The 21,231-nt window shown below is 37.9% G+C and overlaps 1 protein-coding gene across 2 annotated transcripts; it reads right to left on the bottom strand.

Moving 5' to 3' along the window:
* Window positions 1-307: 307 nt before the first annotated feature.
* prph (peripherin) lies at window positions 308-21,129 on the bottom strand. 2 transcript variants are annotated; one of them, XM_067431232.1, is made up of 11 exons: window positions 21,015-21,129; window positions 20,725-20,912; window positions 17,567-18,411; window positions 10,853-10,913; window positions 10,398-10,493; window positions 7,638-7,805; window positions 7,436-7,561; window positions 4,652-4,872; window positions 4,525-4,574; window positions 1,553-1,626; window positions 308-621 (listed from the first exon to the last, which is right to left on the bottom strand). In XM_067431232.1, exons 3-11 carry the CDS (start codon window positions 18,058-18,060, stop codon window positions 541-543), a joined length of 1,371 nt encoding a protein of 456 aa, XP_067287333.1. In that variant the 5' UTR covers window positions 18,061-18,411; window positions 20,725-20,912; window positions 21,015-21,129; the 3' UTR covers window positions 308-540. The 2 variants fall into 2 exon arrangements, with proteins under 2 accessions (XP_067287333.1, XP_067287334.1); XM_067431233.1 differs by lacking the exon at window positions 21,015-21,129 and having other exon boundaries at window positions 20,725-21,003.
* Between the last annotated feature and the right edge of the window lie 102 nt (window positions 21,130-21,231).

The raw sequence follows: 21,231 nt of genomic DNA, 5'->3' as shown, positions 1-21,231 counted from the left end.
CACCCAACTCGGAAACTCGGCTATCAAAATGATCTTCAAGTTTCCCAGTAGTAAATGGGGCGTTGCGTTCATGTCTAATTTCCAACTAGGAAACTCGTATTCATAGTTATTCCGATAGGATGTTAAGGCTGCGTTCATCCAGTGTTTCTCAGTCCTGGTTCTGTCTGAGGAACCATAGCACTGCACTTCATATCACAGGTCACATCTCATGCTCAAACCCTCCACTCGACAGCAAAACCAATCTGTTTACATTCACTTTTATTTGAAGATTATATTGACGTGAACTTCTGAAATATTGTTTTTGATATTTGTTTTTTTTGGATATCTAGAGTTAGTGACTTTATTCAGGTCTACACACATGATTTATTTAGATAAGGCAGTCATGTTATGCTCATAAATGTTAATAGCACCATCATAAACACAATACTGAGTCAAATATTTGCTGATTATTCACTACACTACTAGCATCAATCTAAATGTTACTCTTAGAGTCCCTTTAAAATTGCAGCACACAATAACTCATCGAGCATTTTAGATGTCCTAATCTCTGTCAGACAGTCCTTGACCATGGGAATCTTTCTTCTCATCTCTGGTCTTTTCCTTTGTGGATTCTTTCACCACCTGAGCAATGAGCAAAATGATTAGATATTTGCTGCAAATGTACATTTAACAAAGCAATAACTAATACCATTTCATTTTAGAGAGATAGGACATTAAATATTACTACTAATTAAAGGGTTAGTTCACCCAAAAATGAAAATTCTGTCATTAATTACTCACCCTCATGTCGTTGGACACCCGTAAGACCTCATTCATCTTCAGAACACAAATGAAGATATTCTTGTTGAAAGCTGAGAAAGGCTTCAGAAAGGCCTCCATTGGCGTTCAGAACATTCCCACTCACAAGACCCATAAAGGCACAAAACACATCGATACAAAGTCCATCTCACTACAGGGGCTGTACAATCATTTTACAATGTGACAAAATTATTGTGCGCACAAAAATCTAAATAACGACTTTATCCACTAAGTTATTGATGTGAACTCGACGCATGCGCAAGAATATTATGCAGATCCTCTGTTCGGATACATGACCCGGAAGAGGAGGAGCCGCTATCGCGTGAGTTCACGTCTGAGACCTACATGGAAGACAACAACTTGGTGGATAAAGTCATTATTTTTTATTTTTTTTGTGCACAAAAACTATTCTCGTCACTTCATAAAATGATTGTACAGCCCCTGTAGTGAGATGGACTTTGTATCGATGTGTTTAGTGCGTTTATGGGTCTTGTGAGTGGGAATGTACTGAATGCCAATGGAGGCCTTTCTGAAGCCTTTCTCAGCCATCAGCTTTCAACAAAAATATCTTCATTTGTGTTCTGAAGATGAACGAAGGTGTTACGAGTGTCCAACGACATGAGGGTGAGTAATTAATTAAATAATTTTCATTTTTGGGTGAACTAACCCTTTAAGTCAAACGCGAACAATGTGTGATACAATCTCTGTTATTGATGTCGAACTTCACTGGAATCACTAGATCTGGTGGTCTCACCTCTCCATCACGGATCTCCACAGTCTTGATTAGGACTTTCTTTCCAGATCCAGTATCAGAAAACTGACCATAATCTGTTCAAATAAATCACAGCACACATGATGCAAAGGTAGAGTCAAACAACCCACTGTTTAGTAGTAGAGAGAATTTAAACGGGTCCAATTATGCCCCTTTTTACAAGATGTATAAGTATCTGATGTCCCTAGATTGCATGTGAATTTATGTGTCCCTTTAAAAGCAAATGAGCTGCTGCTCCCGGCACAGAGGGCGGAGCTTCAAGAGCTTGTGTTAGCTGAGTAGGTATAATGCCACCTTCATGTGCTATCAAAAATGTGATAATTTCCACTTCTGAAGTCGTGATTACGATTATCCCATGCTGATATGTGTTTTTAGAAAAGTATAATCATTATTTTATTATATTTCAGCATAAACATACATCGTTAGACAGGTAATGAATACATTTTAGCAAACATTTATCATTTATTTAAGGCTGAAATGTTGCGCGTATATGTAACAAGCAAAGTATCTATCATAATGTACTTTAAAGGTCCCGTTCTTTGCGATTCCATCTTTCAAACTTTAGTTAGTGTGTAATGTTGCTGTTAGAGCATAAATAATACCTGTAAAATTATAAAGCTCAAAGTTCAATGCCAAGCGAGATATTTTATTTAACAGAAGTTCCCTTTCAAAGCCTACAGCGAGCGGCCGGTTTGGACTACAGCAGGAAGTGCAGGGATGTAATGACGTCACTAGAACCGTTTGTTGACTAACCCTCCGCCCACAAGAACTCGCAAAAAAGGGGGCGTTGTCCTTTTGCTCTCGCAGGTCGAGAATAGGAATCGTTGTTTTTGTAGAGTGTTTGTCGCCATGCCATTGAAACGCTGTTATTTTCATCCCGGAGTCAAATCACCTTTGGCCTTCCCACGGACGCTGTACGAGATCAATGGCTACAGTTCATGTTTGACTGGGTTCCGGAAAATTATAATCACAATTTAAAACTATGTGCAGCACATTTTGCTGAGGACTGCTTCCTCAATCTCAATCCGTTTAATGCCGGATTCGCAGAAAGATTATTCTTAAAAGATGACGCAGTTCCCTCTTTGTCTGGAGAAGGCGTTGTTTATGGACCACAACCGGTAAGTGTATTTTATTATTTAAGTCGGTCCGTTTAACAGTTTATGTAACTCATGACAGAAAGTGCAACGCTGTTTAGCTTTGTTAACTAACGTTATATGGTAATTGAAACTAATCCGAAAAACTTAGCATATAAAAGTGTAGTAATTCATTCAGACACCATCGAGTGTTGGTGTTTGTAATGATCAGTTTAAACTCCTGAATAGACAGCTGACCATTCTGAAACATCCAGCAAAAGTCTTTCCTGAGCAGGTTGTAATCAATCCTCTTCGATATTCTCCGGGTCTGATTCCGGCTCAAATTGATAAGGCAATATAGACATTTTTGCAATAACATTGAGCGCGTGTATCTACCCGTCATGATAAGAGGCGGGACCTTTCCGGTACGTGCACTAAGCTGCTGTCCAATCACAACACGGGAAGCGCTGGCCCAATCAGAACTTGTTACGTGTTTCTGAAGGAGGGACTTCATAGAACAAGGAAATCATCAGGCCGTTTTTAGGACAGAGGAAACAGCGGTATACAGAGAAGTAAATTGTGTGAAAAATACTGTGTTTTTACACGTGAAACATGAACTCATGTTATATTGGACACTGTAAACGTAATCAAAGCTTTGAAAACACGCGAAGAACGGGACCTTTAAATAACATTACAAGTAATGTCAGAAAGATATCAGCTCTGTTGTTGTTCATAAATACCAGTAGTGATGTTGTACAATGAGGACGTGGTCCTGTCGCCGGAAATAGTGTCCCAATGTGTAGAGTCAGCGTCCTTAGTGCTTAAAATTATGTACACGATATACTGATTCACAAGCTCGAGAGCTAATAAACTGATTGAGACGGACCCTTCCTTAAGTTAAAGCTGCAGTCTGTAAGTTTTGCCTCTTTGTCTCCATCTGTTTGAAACCTGGAATTACAGTTATTTGCGGAGTTATCTTTACAACGGCTGTGCATCGGCACGGCTCCTCCACACAGATGAATCTAATGTTTTGAGGAGTGTGTGTGGCTGTCAATCATTCACCACATGTGGATACTGTACTTCAGAATCACAGATTCTACGTCTTAGAGTTTGAGCAAAATAAGAATTTATACTGAAAAATATCATCTGAACAAGTAACATGTCTGCCACTTTTGTTCTGACCAACTGAGGAAAAAAGTGGTGACTCCAGTTGTGACTGATGATTGTTGGATGAATCTTTCTGAATTACATCCGCAATCAAAATAGGTTTAATTATTCCAGCTGCTGTGAGAAAAGACTGTAAATGATCCTCCACCTGCAGCATCCTCACATGTGATACACTAGCCGGACTCCTTCTTTATGTTTACAGACGTGATGCAATGACGCAAAGACAAACGGCAGCAAGCTCGTTTTACCCAAGGAAAGATACCAGTACCACTCAGATTATAACATTATTACAAGCTTACCGTTGTGAATCAGGATAAGGTAAGGAGATAGTTTTCAACACTGGCTGGTTATGTACTTGTGTACAATGTACGCTGCATTGCTGATCGTGGTTTCGATTATCGATGCATCTGCCCTCTTCAGGGAACACAAGAACGCACAGTAATCTTAGATTACTTAATCCAGATATTTTAATCCAATCCGCAAATTTGTTTGAGGAACCAAATTAGCCAGAGATCAGTTATCATAATTAAAAGATCTGGGACCTGTCTAATTATCTGAGATGTATTAAGCGAGGTACGAAGAACGCATCCCTGGTCTGCATGTGCGATTTTACAACCCCCCACCCCGCTTTTTAACTTTTTAGGGTAAAATAATAATAATAATAAATAATAAAAACACTCATAGACATCATTTTATAAGTTATGATAGACTCACCACCACTGTGTCCACTTATTGAAGGCATTTTCATGATAGGAACCGCAATTCTGAAAAGTGAAGAACAAGGGTCATCTTTTACCAGGAGCAAAACACACAAAGCTGTTGCTCAATTCATCACTCCTACCGGTTTTCCTCTCCCTCCAGAAGTTTCCTGTAGGTGGCGATCTCGATGTCCAGGGCCATCTTGACGTTGAGCAGATCCTGATATTCCCGCAGATGGCGCGACATGTCCTCCTTCAGGCGCTGTATCTCCTCTTCTAGACGCCCCACAGTATCCTGATAGTTTCCAGCTTCTGCAGAAAACTGCTCCTCCATTTCTTTCATCTGCCTCAGTAGAGCCTCGTTCTGCCAACACACACACACACACGTTTAGCTATCTAAATGAGGGAGTTTCATAGACTTCCACTGGTGTTTAATTGTTTTTGATCGCCAATATTTGTAATGTTTTAGAAATATCTTATGCTCACCAAGGCTGCGTTATATATATATATATATATATATATATATATATATATATATATATATATATATATATAAACTAATATAGTGAAATATTATTAAAATGTAAAATAACTGTTTTCTATTTGAATATATTTTAAAATGTAATTTATTCCTGTAATCAAAGCTGAATTTATCATCATTACTCCAGTCTTCAGTGTCACGTGATCCTTCACTAATCATCTGATGCTCAATAAATATTTAGGATTATTATCAGTGTTGAAAAATATATATTTTTAGGATTCTTTGATGAATAGAAAGTTCAAAAGAACAGCATGTTATATCTGAAATAAAAAGCTTACATTTTACTACCATTCAAAAGTTTTGGGTCAGTAAGAATTATTATTATTTTTAAAGAAATTAAGGCAAGGACACATTCAACTGATCAAGTGACAGCAAATACATTTATAATTTTATAGATTTTTTTTTAAATAAATGCTGTTCTTTTGAACTTTCTAATAAATAATGATAATAAATGATGCTGAAAACTCAGCTTTGATCACAGGAGTAAATTACATTTTAACATATATTCAAATAGAAAACAGTTATTTTACATGTTAATAATATTTCACAGTATTGTTTTGTATTTTTAATTTTTTTTAAATGCAGCCTTGGTGAGCAGAAGAGATTTCTTCTAAAAACATTAAAAATCTTTTAATTTTTAATGTTAACAATGACAGTGTATATAATTTTTATATAAAGCTAACTATAACCACTATAGTCATTGTGGGAGATCACTCAGTAATTTACAATAAATAAAAAGTAAAAAAATTTATGCTGGCACAGTGGTCATGTCAATCTCAAAATGATTGAAACGGCCAATCAGATAAAAGGATGATTGTGAATTCCAACATGACGCTTTAGTTTTAACAGTTGAGGATGTTTACATGCAATGTTCAAGACATGGTTACTGCCATGAACTATACTATATTGCCAAAAGTATTGGTACCCCTACAAATCATCGAATTCAGGCGTTACAATCACTTCCAGCAACTTTGTGGGAACAGTTTGGGGACGGCCCCTTTCTGTTCCAACATGACTGCGCTCCAGTGCACAAAGCGTCGGTCCATAAAGACATGGATGAGCGAGTTTGGTGTGGAGGAACTTGACTGGCCTGCACAGAGTCCTGAGCTCAACCCGATAGAACAGCTTTGGGATGAATTAGAGCGGAGACTGAGAGCCAGGCCTTCTCGTCCAACATCAGTGCCTGACCTCACAAATGAGCTTCTAGAAGAATGGTCAAAAATCCCCATAAACACACTCCTAATCCTTGTGGAACTGGCAAAAGCAGCTTCCAAATCCTCAGTGCTCATTCTGCTAGATCTGTCTGCTGCTTTTGACACAGTTAACCACCAGATCCTCCTGTCAACACTTAAGAAGGCAGGGATCTCAGGAACTGCTCTCCAGTGGTTCAGGTCTTACCTCTCTGGTAGGTCCTACAGGGTGTCATGGAGAGGTGTAGTGTCTAAGTCACATCATCTAGCTACTGGGGTTCCCCAGGGCTCAGTGCTTGGACCACTTCTCTTCTCCATCTACATGTCATCATTAGGTTCTGTCATTCAGAAACATGGCTTTTCCTATCACTGCTATGCTGATGACACTCAACTCTACTTCTCATTTCAACCAGATGATCCTACAGTCAGTGTTCGTATCGCTGCCTGTCTGACAGACATTTCTGACTGGATGAAAGAGCATCATCTTAAACTCAATCTTGCAAAGACAGAATTACTTGTTTTCTCAACCAACCCAGCACTTCATCAAAATTTCTCCATTCAGCTTGGTTCATCGACCATATCTCCATCAAGGACAGCCAGAAACCTTGGAGTTGTGATTGATGACCAGTTAAACTTCACTGACCACATTACTGCAACGGCCCGGTCCTGCAGATTTGCTTTATACAACATTAGAAAGATTAGACCCTTCCTATCAGAACAGGCTGCACAACTCCTGGTTCAAGCTCTTGTTCTCTCCAGACTGGACTATTGTAATGCTCTTCTGGCTGGGCTTCCAGCATGCACTATCAAACCCTTGCAGCTGATCCAGAATGCAGCGGCGAGAGTGGTCTTTAATGAGCCGAAGAGAGCGCATGTTACGCCTCTCTTCATCAAACTGCACTGGTTGCCAATGGCTGCTCGCATCAAATTCAAGGCACTAGTTCTTGCCTACAAAACAACCACTGGCTCTGCACCAATATACCTAAACTCACTTGTTCAGACTTACACACCCTCCAGAAGCTTGCGTTCTGCGAGCGAGCAAAGGGTGGGCCAACTCCATATTAAACCCTACAGATTAAGAATGGGATGTCTTTAAAGTTCATGTGATTGTTAAGGCAGGTGTCCCAAAACTTTTGGCAATATAGTGTATAATGACTCTAGACAGTTTAGAAAGAAGGTTGGGTTTTCATATGTACAGTGCTCCTGAGAGAATCAATGTCGTAGGTCTGGGCTTGAATTTGCCTCCTCAGGTCATTGGTCTCTTGTTTAGTCTGTCTCACGACCTCAGCATTGCGCTTGGCTGAATCGGTCAGGTCTGCAAACTAATAGAGAAAACACAGAAAGATGATCAGTATGTATTGCAGTACTGTACTGACACTCACTCGTGGTTTCACTTACCTTGGACTTGTACCACTCCTCAGACTCGTGCATGTTTTTGGTGGCGATGGTCTCATACTGAGCTCTGATGTCTCGAAGTGCCGCGGTCAGATCAGGGCGGCTGGATGACTCTATCACCTCCATCTTCAGCTGCTGATTCTGAACACTCACATGTACATCCTGGATTTCCTACATATGAAAAAAAAGTATTTACATTTTTTAATGTATTTCTCTCAGGTCTTAAACAGTGACTTAGAATGACATTTTAAAGAACATCCCAGGTTCATTAAATGCTTTAGTAATCAAGCAGAAAATGGCAATACTAATTTTGACGACTCCTTCAATTAAAAAAAAATATGTTGTTCACAGTGCATGCCCATCCGCTACACTGTCTTTACAGTAATGCACTTGCAAAGGATGTCTATAGGGCAAAACTTTATGAAGAGTTTATATTTTCTGTATAAAAATGTTACTATAAAAACTGTAAAAAACTACTTAAAATACACTTAAAGGAACACTCCACCATTTTTAGAAATAGGGCTTATTCAACTTCTTTCCTACATTTAGATATGTGGGCAAATGGATTTTTGTCTCAGTGCATACTAGGGGTAGCCTGACAAGCCAGACCCACATCAAGATGTTTGGTCTGGAAACTCAACATTGAGCTCAATCCGAAGGGCGGATAAACCGTTGTCTGTCAAACTCCCTCTGCACGCGATAGGATAGCGCTACAACCAACCAGAGCAACGAAGGTGAAGCGAAGCTTGTTGAAAGATTAAACATTCGCCGTATCCGGTCAGCAAAACTCCGAACACATCTTCCCTTTTTAAGAATGACTTCAGTGCCGTTCTTTTCTCAGAGAAAAGCTTAACTCCAAGTCTTCCAGAGTCGCGGCCAAAGCGGATTCAAAAGACCGCCATTCGCCAGCTTCTGTGTTTACTAGAAGCAGCAAGCGCAACTCTGGCATCATTATGTTAAGCCCCGCCCACCGACTCTATACACGATGTGATTGGCCCGACCAGAGTTTGCAGCTTACAGCTCATAAGTGTACTGAGAGTTGCTAGACGACACTCGCGGCAGATTAGATTTGCTGCCGCTAGGGTGCGTCTAGATTTCTAGGCTATACTAGGGGTGTAACGGTACACAAATTTGACGGTTCGGTACGTACTTCAGTTTTGAAGTCCCGGTTTGGTACAATTTCGGTACAGCACACAAAATTCTGGGTAAAAAACAACCCAATGTTGGGTCAAATATGGACTAACCCAGCAATTGGGTTGTCTTAAGCTAATATTTAACCCAACCGCAGGATTACTCTGGATTCGGGCCAAATTCCGAGCCCGGAGCCCTCCCCCGGACAGCACGCCAAATACACATAATCTTTATTCTATTTAATTTGATGCAAGTGTGAACTAGTGAAAAGCATCTTAAACACTTAACAAGAAAAACACTATGCATTTTCTTTCTGGAAAAATTCCTCCTATGATGCAAATTGACGATATTTGCATCATAGAGGAATGTTTGCTCAAAGGCTAAAGACTACAGCCAGCAAAGGGGCCAGCATTTCCACATGTTTTTAACCCGCGCATGAGGGATGGAGATCACACTCATAGCTCAGTTCGCAGCTACAGGCACTCATTTAAACAGAGCTATGGTGAGCAATGCAAGTCTTTTAACTTCTCAAATTAATTTCTATGAAAGTTAAGCTTGCAAAGTCATGAACTGAAACGCGCCAAACTGAACTCGCGTTGTGAATGTATTCCGCGAGTGTAGTCGCGATTACCTCAGCTCTCATCATGAGAGCTCATCAGCTCATTTATCTGACTCCTGCAGTTAGTGCTCAGTGCTGTGATACTCGCGCGGTGACTCATTATATTGAACAGACACGTTCAGTTTCTCTAACTCAGTCACAGTAATCAAGTTGGTGGCTTTGGGAGTGGCCTCACAGGGCAGCGAAGCATTCTGGGAATTGTAGTCTTTCATCCCCATGAGACAAAAATACATGTTCTGTCTTTGTTCTGTCTAGAAGGCACCAAATTCAAAAATAATTTCACATTTCTACTACATTGATGACCCAGTTTAAATACAAATTCATCTTCCCAGCGCTGAAGTACCCCTTTAAGAATGCCTTAATGTACTAAAACAGTGATATTAAAAGATCCAATTCACTATACACCTTTTTGATGATGCATACCATATAGCAGGTGAAGAACTCTGGAGAGCCTCAGCCCTGCAGAGTTCAGCTCCAACTCTGATCAAACTCACCTGTCTGTAGCTTCCTACTAAACCTTCAGACCCTGATTAGCTTGTTCAGGTGTTTGATGAAGGATGAAGCAAAACTCTGCAGGACTGTGGCTCTTCAGGACTGATGTTCGCCCAGTTAAGCCTTTTCTTGATAATGGTTTTCTATGGAAACTTTTATATCCTGGGTTCATCTCTTTGCCTCTATATATTATGCATCATCAATAAATTGTTTATATTAAATGTGCTCTTTTAATATCACTTGCATTAGTACTTAAACAGGGCGAAAATGAGTGGCAAGCAGTGGAGTTAAGCCTTGTTTTGTCCTCCAGGTGTGTGTTCCAATGACATCACGAGAAAACTATGACTAGGTTGAACTAGACATTTTTACTTGTTTATACAATGAACACTGAATCGATGTTCACAGAAAGAAAATAAGTTTAATTTAAACAGCACATAAAGATATCATCAATAAAAGCAGGCAGGTATTTGACTTTCACCTTCTCTAATTCATCATTCATTAATGATCTATCTGTCTCTCACCTCATCATGCATCTTCTTGAGGAACTCTATCTCGTCCATCAGAGACTCAATCTTCCTCTCTAGTTCCAGACGGGCAAGTGTAGCATTATCCACATCCTTCATACACACACAGTCAGAATATTAATATTATATCAGTGTCTAGATATTAAAAAAAAATGTAAGCATTAGTGTGATTGTGTGTGTCTCCTATGCTGCATGTCTTTGGATTGTGTTGGAACCGGAACATCCGGAGGAAAACCATGCAGACATGGAGAGAGAGAATGGAAAATCTATGTGATATGCAAACTCGAAGCAGGGACCCTTTTGCTCTGAGGTGATATTAACACCCACTGAGCCTCTGTTCTCTCCCAAGCGAACAAGTCTCTGAATGGTAGCGACTGCGAACTGTATGACAATGACTGCAGAAATAGCATTCAGTGGAATATTGTGAGATATATATTCCATTATTACGTTACCTTACGGAAGAGAGTCAGGTTGTTTTCAGCTTCCTGTCTTTTCTGCATCTCCTCGTTTAACCTGAAAACAATTATGAGAGGATTCAAGCATTTAGGCCTTTAAACACATGTGTCAAAAGATATTATGTTTTATTTAGCAAGCAAGTCATAGATGGAAAAGACTATTGACAGCCAATACAGGCAATTTCCCATAAATATATGTTTTTAAGGCTTTTTAACAGTTATAGTGCCAGCTATGGTCCGATCTCCACAAGTTTGCATGCTTGTTTAGAATCATATGTCGCATATGCTCACCATTTATATTATAACTACCCCAAGGGTAAAGTTCAAACTTTATTATAATTATAGCCACGTTTCCATTACCCTACAAATTGCGCAAACTGAAACTGAAATTGAAAATACGCCCAATGGAAACGCGTCAATTTCGCAAAAACTCGCATATATTGCAAAAAAAAAATTTTTACATGACATTTTTGCTAAACTGCATTGGAAACAGAAGACAAGACAGAGCTCTTTATTAAAATCATCAAATAAAATATAATTACAGGAATACTGGATTCTAAACATCAAAGAAAGGCCACAAATTATCATTAAGACCTTTGAAGCAGATATGAGGGAGAAAACCCCCAGAAACACCTCATATAAGACCACTGCCAAGAATATGGGGCTTTCCTCGATTAAAAATAATGGCTAGTGCTGTGGCCAGGGTGGCCTATACATAAACCTACCAACATATGTGGCAAAGTGGCATCATTTTTGGAATGACTAAAATAAAAAAGTTTTAGTCACATAACATTGATTAGTGGAAACGCTGTCATTTCGCATTCGTTTTTTATCGACATTTAGAAAATATTGCAAAAGGTTTGAACAAATCTGTAATGGAAACATGGCTATTGACCTAGAGATCCCTGAGAATTGTACTGCATTAGTTTTATTCAGATTGAGCAAAAAACCTAGTACTAGTTCGCAAAAGTAGTTTTTTTTACATAATCATGAATATTTAATGAAATATTTGATTGAAGCAAAGTTGTTCAGTATGAGGAGATCTATAAAATCATATGGAAACTGTGAAACACCACATGATAACTGAGGCATAAAACTCCTTATTGGCACCTAGAAGTCGATTTCTTCCCAAATGTGTCTAGACCTTTATGTGTATAGAAATGTAATGTGCAGGCTTCAATCTAGTAATCTATCATTTATTTGATATTGGGTTGGGTGAGGGCTTTGTGTTTTGTGATATTCTCTAAAGTCTTTAGTTATGCATTAAAAATGGTGATTTTTCCCCAAGATACTAAACAAATTGTCCCAGAAGTCAGAAAGAGATTTTTTTTGGCAAGTAAGCTTACACACAATAACAGAATAACAGCTACAAAGACTGTGTGTCTGAAGTGAAGGTCGATATAAATATAAAATCTTCCCTGGCAGAGAGTCAGAGAACCGATTAGCTGATTGGCTTGAAAGCATCTGAGATTACATTAGTACCGGTTGGGTCAAATAAATTCTTATGACAAATTTAATAAGCGATTCATAGCATAAGCCAAACACGTAGAGGGAGTCATATTACTGTATCCATATCATCATTTATTGCTACCAATCTCTTGGGTTCCTCTCAGAGTATATGTGTTTAACTGTCCTACAGTCGTGTTTAAGGCCCTTATCTATAAGATCCTCATTGAGTATGGACACTTTCAGAAGTTATCTAGACTTACTTTTTTCATCTGGCTTTTGGCATTTGATTGGGTCAGAGAAATGTGAGTGATTTGCTATATAATGGATTATTCACGGTTGCCTGTAACTACCATAGAGACATTGAGGGGTATCAGTCCCCTCCTAGAAATAGCCAAATTGTCAGTTAGAAATGTCAAATGATCAACGGCAACATCTAGTGATGCAAACGACTCTTTTCTCAAATATTGCCGTTTTGAATTGAAGAGACAAAAAACATCTGTTTTCGAAATATAAGGGCATACAAATAAAAGTGCATACCGGTCAAAATTTGAATGTTCTTGAAAGTCTATTTAGCTCACCAAGGCTGTATTCATTTTATCAAAAATGCAGTAAACAGTAATATTGTGAATGTTATCACACTTTAAATGAGCTGTTTTCTGTTTTAATATAATTTTAAATGTTATTTATTTCGAAGTGGAATTTTCAGCATAATTTCTCCAGTCTTCAGTCACATGATCCAGAAATCATTCTAATATGACGATTTTGTGCTCCGTTATTATAAATTATTATTGGTGCTCAGTTATCAATATAATTTTTTCCCTTATTTTTATCAATGTGGAAAACAGTTATTTTACCTTGTAATAACATTTCATAATATTACTGTTTCTACTGTATTTTTCGATCAAATAAATACTCACTCTAAAAAATTCTGGGTAAAAAACAACCCAATGTTTGGTCAAATATGGACTAACCCAGCAATTGGGTTGTCTTAAGCTAATATTTATCCAATCGCTGGGTTAAAATAACCCAATTGCTGGGTTAGTCCATATTTGACCCAACATTGGGTTAAAACAACCCAGCATTTTTTAGAGTGCAGTCTTGGTAAACATTAGAGACTTCTTTCGGAAACATTAAAAAATTCTAATGTTTCCAAACTTTTGACTGATACTGTGCTATGTGCATATAATACAAATATTGTTTGCAAATAGTTCAAACCCATTATTTCCCCCCTAGAATTAGACTTAGAATTTCCTCTATTCCTCTAATTATCCACTATTCTGTTTCTATAGGCTTTATATATATATATAAACTATTCTGTTTCTATAGGCTTTATATATATATAAACTATGTTCAGGTGGAAAGGTCGAGTAGTCTACGAAAAAAGCGTAACTGACAGACATATGATGTAGGACATATTGCGTAATTGTTTTGAACTGCGAGAGACATTACACTTTCTGCACAAGTTGAATATGGAAGGCGGTCTGGCGGAAGCTATACAAATTTTACTTTATAACGTGTTAAATATGGATATTTTTCTTAAACAAGCGCATCGCTTCGCTTAAGAAAGACTTTAACCCCAGAGCCTTGTGGAGCACTTTTGTAATGGATGGATGCACTTTTTTGGTCTTCCATTCACTGCCATTATACAGCTTGGAAGAGCAGGACTTTTTTTGTTGTTGATATAACTGATTGTATTCGTCTGAAAGTAGAAAGTCATACACACCTAGGATGGTTCGATGGTGAGTAAATCATGGGCTAATTGATTTTTGGGTAGGTTATCTCTTTAAAACATTAATTTGGGTCGTAAATAAAGGAAACCTTCAATAATAATCTATTTACATCCTTTGGTGTCTGTTGTGCTTTGCACACAGTTTGACTCCATATTTCGTATTATTTGTTGTTAGACTTTCTTCGATTTTTTTTTTTGAAGAGGAACTTACCTTTTTTCCTCAGGGAAAACGCCCTGCATGAAATCCTTTAATTATCTGGAGGCGCAGCGCGGCAGAACAAGGCGGAGCGCGCACGGAATTCGTGCACGCTGTTAAACGAGCGTAGACTCATTTTAATAAAGTTAAAAAAGTGTTAAGGTTAAAGTAGACTCGTTTTAGGGAGCAATGAGTGGCACATCTGTCTGTTTTTGTGTTTTCGCAGGAGCCTACACGCATAAACGAGGTCCTTCCTTCATAATAAAGACTGAATAGGCTACAGTAGGCTTTGTGATGTGGAGCATTCGTTGTTTAAATGTCTCTTCCATTAGACACAGTCTAACCCGCTGCAGCCTATAGATGAGGATGGGAGGATCCATTCCCAGCTGCTGCAGTTTCTTTGTCTCGGTTACTTTCAGTCGCTGCCACGCCCATGTCTCGTGAACATCATTATACAGACAAACACACGGTTATAAGATCTAATCTTAATTTCTTCAGCCATATTTAGCGAACCTCTGTAATGATATCTGCAAATTGTATTTTTTCTCCACTAAAGCAAAGCTCTTTTCTTTTATAGCCTACCAACTCTGTTTCAAAGTAAACATTTAGAAACATCCCGACTGAGCAAATTTAACGTAGGCCTACACTGGACAAACACATGCTAGTACTTTTCTGCCAGTAATAAATGGATAGGCTATTATTAATCCTTCAGAATCATGATTCAACAGGTATCATTATAACAGCAACTGTCAAAATATCAGCTGCTCCCACGTTCAGAAATGTCCGTGCCTCCGCTCTTCAAATTACTTAGGCTACTTGACACTTTGTCCCTTTTAACTTTACAGTATTAACTTCAACTTTTTACTTAACCCCCTTTATGTCATTCCAAACCTGCATGACTTGCTTTCTTCAGCTAGTCAAACATATTATTCATATAAACATCAAAAATATTTTGTATTTCAAAGAACTGCATAAAGAAATGCATAACAATTTGAAACAACATGAGGGTGAGAAAATGAGATTAAATTTTTGGGTGAACCATTCACTAATACACTAGCCTGCACTGATAAAAACAACTTGTAAGATTTACTTGATAAAATCTTTGTAACAATTTGCACTCAGTTTTTCTAAGTAAAATTTACTGCTGCGAAATCAAGTACAACTTACTTGCCAATATCAAGTAAAATGTACTTAACTATAAATGTAACATTTGCAAAGACATTAAGTAAATGTTACTTAATTATATTTAACTTAGCATGTTGTATTTATTAAAGGTAATCAAGTAAATTTTATAAATCTGTATTATTTACTCTTATGAAGTAATTAAGTAGATTTTATAATGTTTGTCCATTTGACATTTTGAATTACTTAGTTGAATTAATTTATATTACTCACTATTATTATGTAAATGTTGCTATTTTAAACCAAATAAATGTAATAATTTTCTCTGCATCAAATACATTTATCACAAATCACACATAAATACAATAAAGTTGAACAGTTTATTATGTCAAAATTTACAATTAACCATTAAATCAGTAATGTTCACATCAACTGATTAAGTAGTTAAGGTACATTCATTATAATTTACAATAACTGTAGAATTAACCATATATGGTTCAACTAAACATCAGCAGCCAACAGTGGCATAACTAACATTAAAGGGTTAGTTCAGCCAAATATGAAATGTATCACATTTGAGTCCAAAAATAACAAAAACTACGACTTTATTCAGCATTGTCTTCTCTTCCTTGTTTGTGTTCAATCCTCAAATAAAGATTGAAACAGTGAAGAGAAGCCAATGCTGAATAAAGTCGTAGTTTTTGTTATTTTTGGACCCAAATGTATTTTGGATGCTTCAAGAGACTCTAATTAACCCACTGATGTCTCATATGGACTACTGTGATGATGTTTTTATTCCCTTTCTGGACATGGACAGTATAGTGTGCATACACTTGCATACGCTCTCGGACTAAATATAAAATATCTTAAACTGTGTGTTAAGATGAACGGAGGTCTTACGGGTGTGGAGCGACATTAGGGAGAGGAGTTAATGACAGACATTTCATTTTAGACTGAACTGAACTAACTTAACCCTTTAATGACGAGCACATGCATAGTCCAGCTGAAACAGAATGGTCACTTTTCCTTAATGCTCATTCATCGACTGGATCCTCTCAATCAGCTCCATGGATGACCATCTTAAGGATATGCTCAGCAGCAACACTGCGACTGTCCTCCTGCATACAGTTTGTAAGAAAGAAAGAACACAATTCCATTTAAGAAATAGAATTACATTTATAACATTACATTTTATTTTCATTAAAAAGGTGACCGGACCTTCATGTCGTTAGCTCACTAAAATAGAATTGCTGACATTCATGCACTTGTTGCTAACGTTATACATCAATGCTTATTTGGTATCAGAGTTCACCTGCCATCCAAACTTTCCTTCTTTAGTGCAGAGTGCACACTAACTTATGCTTTGATAAAATAATTGCTGTGAAATTTTCAGTGGATATAAAAACAACGTAGACACTTTAAAAAAATGCTAACATTAGCTAGAGGACACACACACAGGCAGCCAGCACTTAATCACGGCCAGCTAACATTAAATTATTTTGACGTTAACCAGACAGGGTGACTTTTTCTACAAGAACGTGGCTAACTACATTTAATCCCCTCTATCTTTGACTAAACACCAGTCTCAACTTTATAGAAGTGGATAATGCTTTAGCTTTAGCTACCGTTATTGTGATTAAAACTCACTTTTAGTCAATTTTAAACCGTAACGTATATGCAATAATCAAACCATCAAAACGAAGTACATCGTTATCACAAATCTAAAATAGAAAAGTCAGAACTTACCGAGAATAAGTCAGCCATATAAAAGCGACATCCCAAACCGACCGTCTCTGCCACTGAACCGGGATCTTTTTGAGCAACAACAAAAATGGGCGGGCAGATTCAAACACACTTTGCTTTTCAGATTAAAATTTACTTAGTATTTTTAGGTGAATGTGCTGTGACTATAAAACATTAAATACTATTTGTAAATATATGGTAAAATGTACTCTCTGTTCTCAGTTAATTTATTACATTAATAAATTGTGTAAATTTTACATAAGATATATAGTTCCAACTAAATCTTGATTTTACAATGTATAAATTACATGAATTAATGTAATAGATTTTACAATACCACAAAGTCATTTTTTTCAGTGTGTGTCAAACATTTTAAAAAGTCAGAAGTTTTCTAGAAATATTAACAATGCAAAAATGATACAAATGAAGAATCTGTAATGCATACACGCCCGAGCAGCCAACACACACACACCTCTGCTTGAGCAGGGCCACATCTTCAGCCAGGTTGTCTCTCTCCACCTGCATCTGGTCTCGGTCGTTGGCCATCAGTTCCAGCTGTCTGCGCAGCTCTCTCATCTCCTGCTGGCACAGCTCATTGGCGCGGCCTGACGGCCCCTGCTGCTGCTCCCTAAACTGACCCAACTCCAGAGTCAGCTTTGAGTTCTGCTGCTCCAAATACCGGACCTTCTCTATGAAGCTGGCGAAGCGGTCGTTGAGTTCCTGCAGTTCTTTTTTCTCATTGCTGCGTGTGGTCAGGAACTCCTGGTTGACGGCCTCTGCCACCGAGAAGTCCACCTTATCATAGGAGAGACGAGGGCCTGGAGCGCTGGAGCGGCTCCTGAAGTCCACAGAGCGGCTGGGCATAGAGGAGGAGATGTAGCGGTTTCCTACACGACTGGACACCGGGCTATAGACGGGCGCCCCAAAAGTGCGGTGATAAGAGGTGCGATATGAGGAGTGACTCATGGTTTTGCTTGTAATCCTTGTACTTTTGTTGAATGGTTAACTGGTGTATCTTCTTCTTCTTCGTCTTCGTCTTCTTCTTCTTCTTCTTCTTCTTCTTCTTCTTCTTCTTCTTCTTCACGGTGTCTGTTGTTCTGAACAAAGCTGAGTCACGACAGGATGTGAGACTGAGGCTTTTATACATGAAGCTGGTCAGTTCATCTGAGCTCCACCCAGCCCAGCCCATTCCCAGTCTCCGGAGCCCCTGATCTCATCTTCTATCATGTATCCATCATTCATCCATATGGTCACTCCCTCCCAGGCTCAACCTGGGCACTTCTGTGATGCTTTCCATTCCATATGTGAGTCAATGCACTGAAAATGCAATTATTTCATATATAATTAACAGAACTGAAAATGGCATTTTGGGAGAAAGTCAAATGCAAAAGGATGAATGCATTTCATTTTTGCATAGAAAATGTAGGCTGCTGGGATACAAATTTAAGAAATAATAGACTTACAATTGGGCTCAAATGCATAATTTTCTGGAGCTTTCACTTCAGATTGCACACATCAATCTTTTTTGAATAATTCAATGACCCAATCATAAATTGTAATGACAGGTTCTAATAGTGTCTGCGTCCGAAAAACAGCTGACTCATTGCCTCGCTGCCTTATCAGACAATGGCATGTAAGGCAGAGCTTGTGCAATGAAGGCTCCTCATGAAACTGATTTCAGACAGACTACTGAGGCAGTCAGCTAAATAGAGCAAGCTTTGGTGAGAACTAAACAAATATTGAATTATTCATTAGTAATTTATCACTAAATTACATCAGAAGGAGTAAATGTTGGTTAAAAAAAAACATACATTTACACTCAAACTGACCAGCAAAAGCTACTGGAAAGCACAGGATTGTGGGATATCAAAGGCAGCGAAGGATACATATATGCTGCCTTCAAAACTCGTTTAGATGAAGGTTTCTTAAAAGACAGGTGAAGCTAACATACGGACGTACCTTGATGCCATCAAACCTTGAAATGTGTCCTCCAATGGCAGCATTTTCCAGGTTTCGACGCAGCCTTTGTGTTTGCACGTGTTCTAGTTTTGCACGTGTTTTAGTTAATTGCCATGGTTTCTTATTGATTTGATTTTCTCGCACTTTGTATCGGTTGTTCTGTTCATTAGTATTTTAATAAAATGGTAACAATTAGATCCTGAGATTCTCATCTTCGCCTCAAACGTTCTTAAATAAATAAATAAATCAGTCATTTTGAACGTGACTTGCCACTAGCTACTGGCTTCATTTTTCATTTATTTATTTTTATCTTTTCTAATTTAAACATTAATCTCATAGCATTATTACCAACTGAATGGAGGCAGAGTTGTAGGTTGGTTTCCCCCTCAGTTAAAATCAGGTGTGGGGGGAGTTGGGGGGGACAAATTGAAACTGAGGGGACACAAATCAGATCTGAGAGGGCAATGCTCCGTTTGTGCCCCTCGTGGTGCCTGACCATGTACAAGTGACTCTCACAGTGAAAAACTGTTGTACCCCTACATGTACAGTTTGTATATTTATTGATTAAATTTTAATATTTGCCAAAAAAGATACATTTCATATGCACGTTATCTGACAACCAAACCATAGTAGGCCCTATGTCAATTAAGCCTTTGTCTTGTAAGTTGATTATATTCCTTTGCATTTTTACTGAATGTGCCGAGTCATTCTGCAGAAAATGTAGAACAATATAGATGATTCTTTTGCACATTGTATGGCATAGACAGAATGGATAAGCTCACTGTGTGCCTGCATTAATAATTCAGGCATAGCTTCTATTTTTCCTTTGCTTTGTCAATAAAAGCATCCTGACTGAAATCAGTAGTCTTTACATTATGTGAAGCATATCACATCACACGTTATGCTTTTCTGCATCCCTCCACCAGCCTCCTCACTCTCGCCTGGTTCCTATCCCAGCCAGGGGATATGGGGCAAATTTGGAGCTTGGGGCCTCTCCTCGGACAGCACACCAAATACTCATGATCTGATTAAGTGTTAAGAGGATGGATGTCTAGTACTATAATATTCTTATATTGTGATCAATTTTAAATTTAACAGAATGTTGCATTTGTCTGCAATGTTCTTTTACAGCTGTAGGCTACCATGTGACATCCAAAACAAAATACATACCTGCAATTGAATAATTTACAAACCCTGCTCTCCTACTAGTTCTCGAGTCATTTTAATACATTGAGTACTATAAACACAGAAAATTAAATGCATTTTCATTTAATTTCATTTGATAAGGTTGTTCGAAGACTGAACAGTTAATTTTTATGTTTAAAAATGTATATTAGGCTATAAGCTAATTTAGAATATTTGATTTGAAAAGACAAACATTTACAATTCACAAAAGTTTGAGAGATTTTTCCAGATTATACTGTTCTCATTTGTTAAAACCAACAAAAATATAGTTTTTCTTGTGGTTTTTATGAATCTGTCCTATTGCATTGCTTTACCATAAATGGGCTGACCATGTTGCTAAAATATGGCCTTGTCCCATATGGCACAGGCATAGGTCTTGTTGTCTTCGTTTGACTGTGAGTATGTGAAGGCCTGTAGGCATGTCCAAATTTGTGATTTTAAAGGATTAGTTCACTTCAGAATAAAAATGTCTTGATAATTACTCACCCCCATGTCATGCAAGATGTTCATGTCTTTCTTTCTTCAGTAAAAACGAAATTAAGGTTTTTGAGGTAAACATTCCAGGATTTTTCTCCATAGTGGACTTCAAGGGTTGAAGGTCCACATCGCAGTTTCAGTGCAGCTTCAAAGGCTTCGACATGATCCCAGAGGATAGCAAATCAAGTGGTCATTTTCTTAAAATAAATAAATAAAATGCAATTTATTTAAACATTGTTTACAAATGCTCATCTAGCACTAGCGTCCATGACTTATGTAGATGGAAAGGTTGTACCGACCCAGTGTTTACACAGCGACCATGAAAAGACTAACACCGTGTCATAAATTCACCTCAACTCTTGAAATTAAACAACTGGAAACAACATTCAAACTGTGAACAAACAAGTATATTCTGACACAGATTGTTTAAGTAACTACATATGTATTTTTTGTAATGTTTAAATTATTTAATATTTGATTATATACTACTTATCCATTTCCTTGCTAGTGGTGTCA

This window comes from Pseudorasbora parva, chromosome 22, assembly GCF_024679245.1.
Source record: "Pseudorasbora parva isolate DD20220531a chromosome 22, ASM2467924v1, whole genome shotgun sequence".
NCBI lineage: Eukaryota > Metazoa > Chordata > Actinopteri > Cypriniformes > Gobionidae > Pseudorasbora > Pseudorasbora parva.
This window is presented reverse-complemented; position numbering and strand designations above follow the sequence as displayed.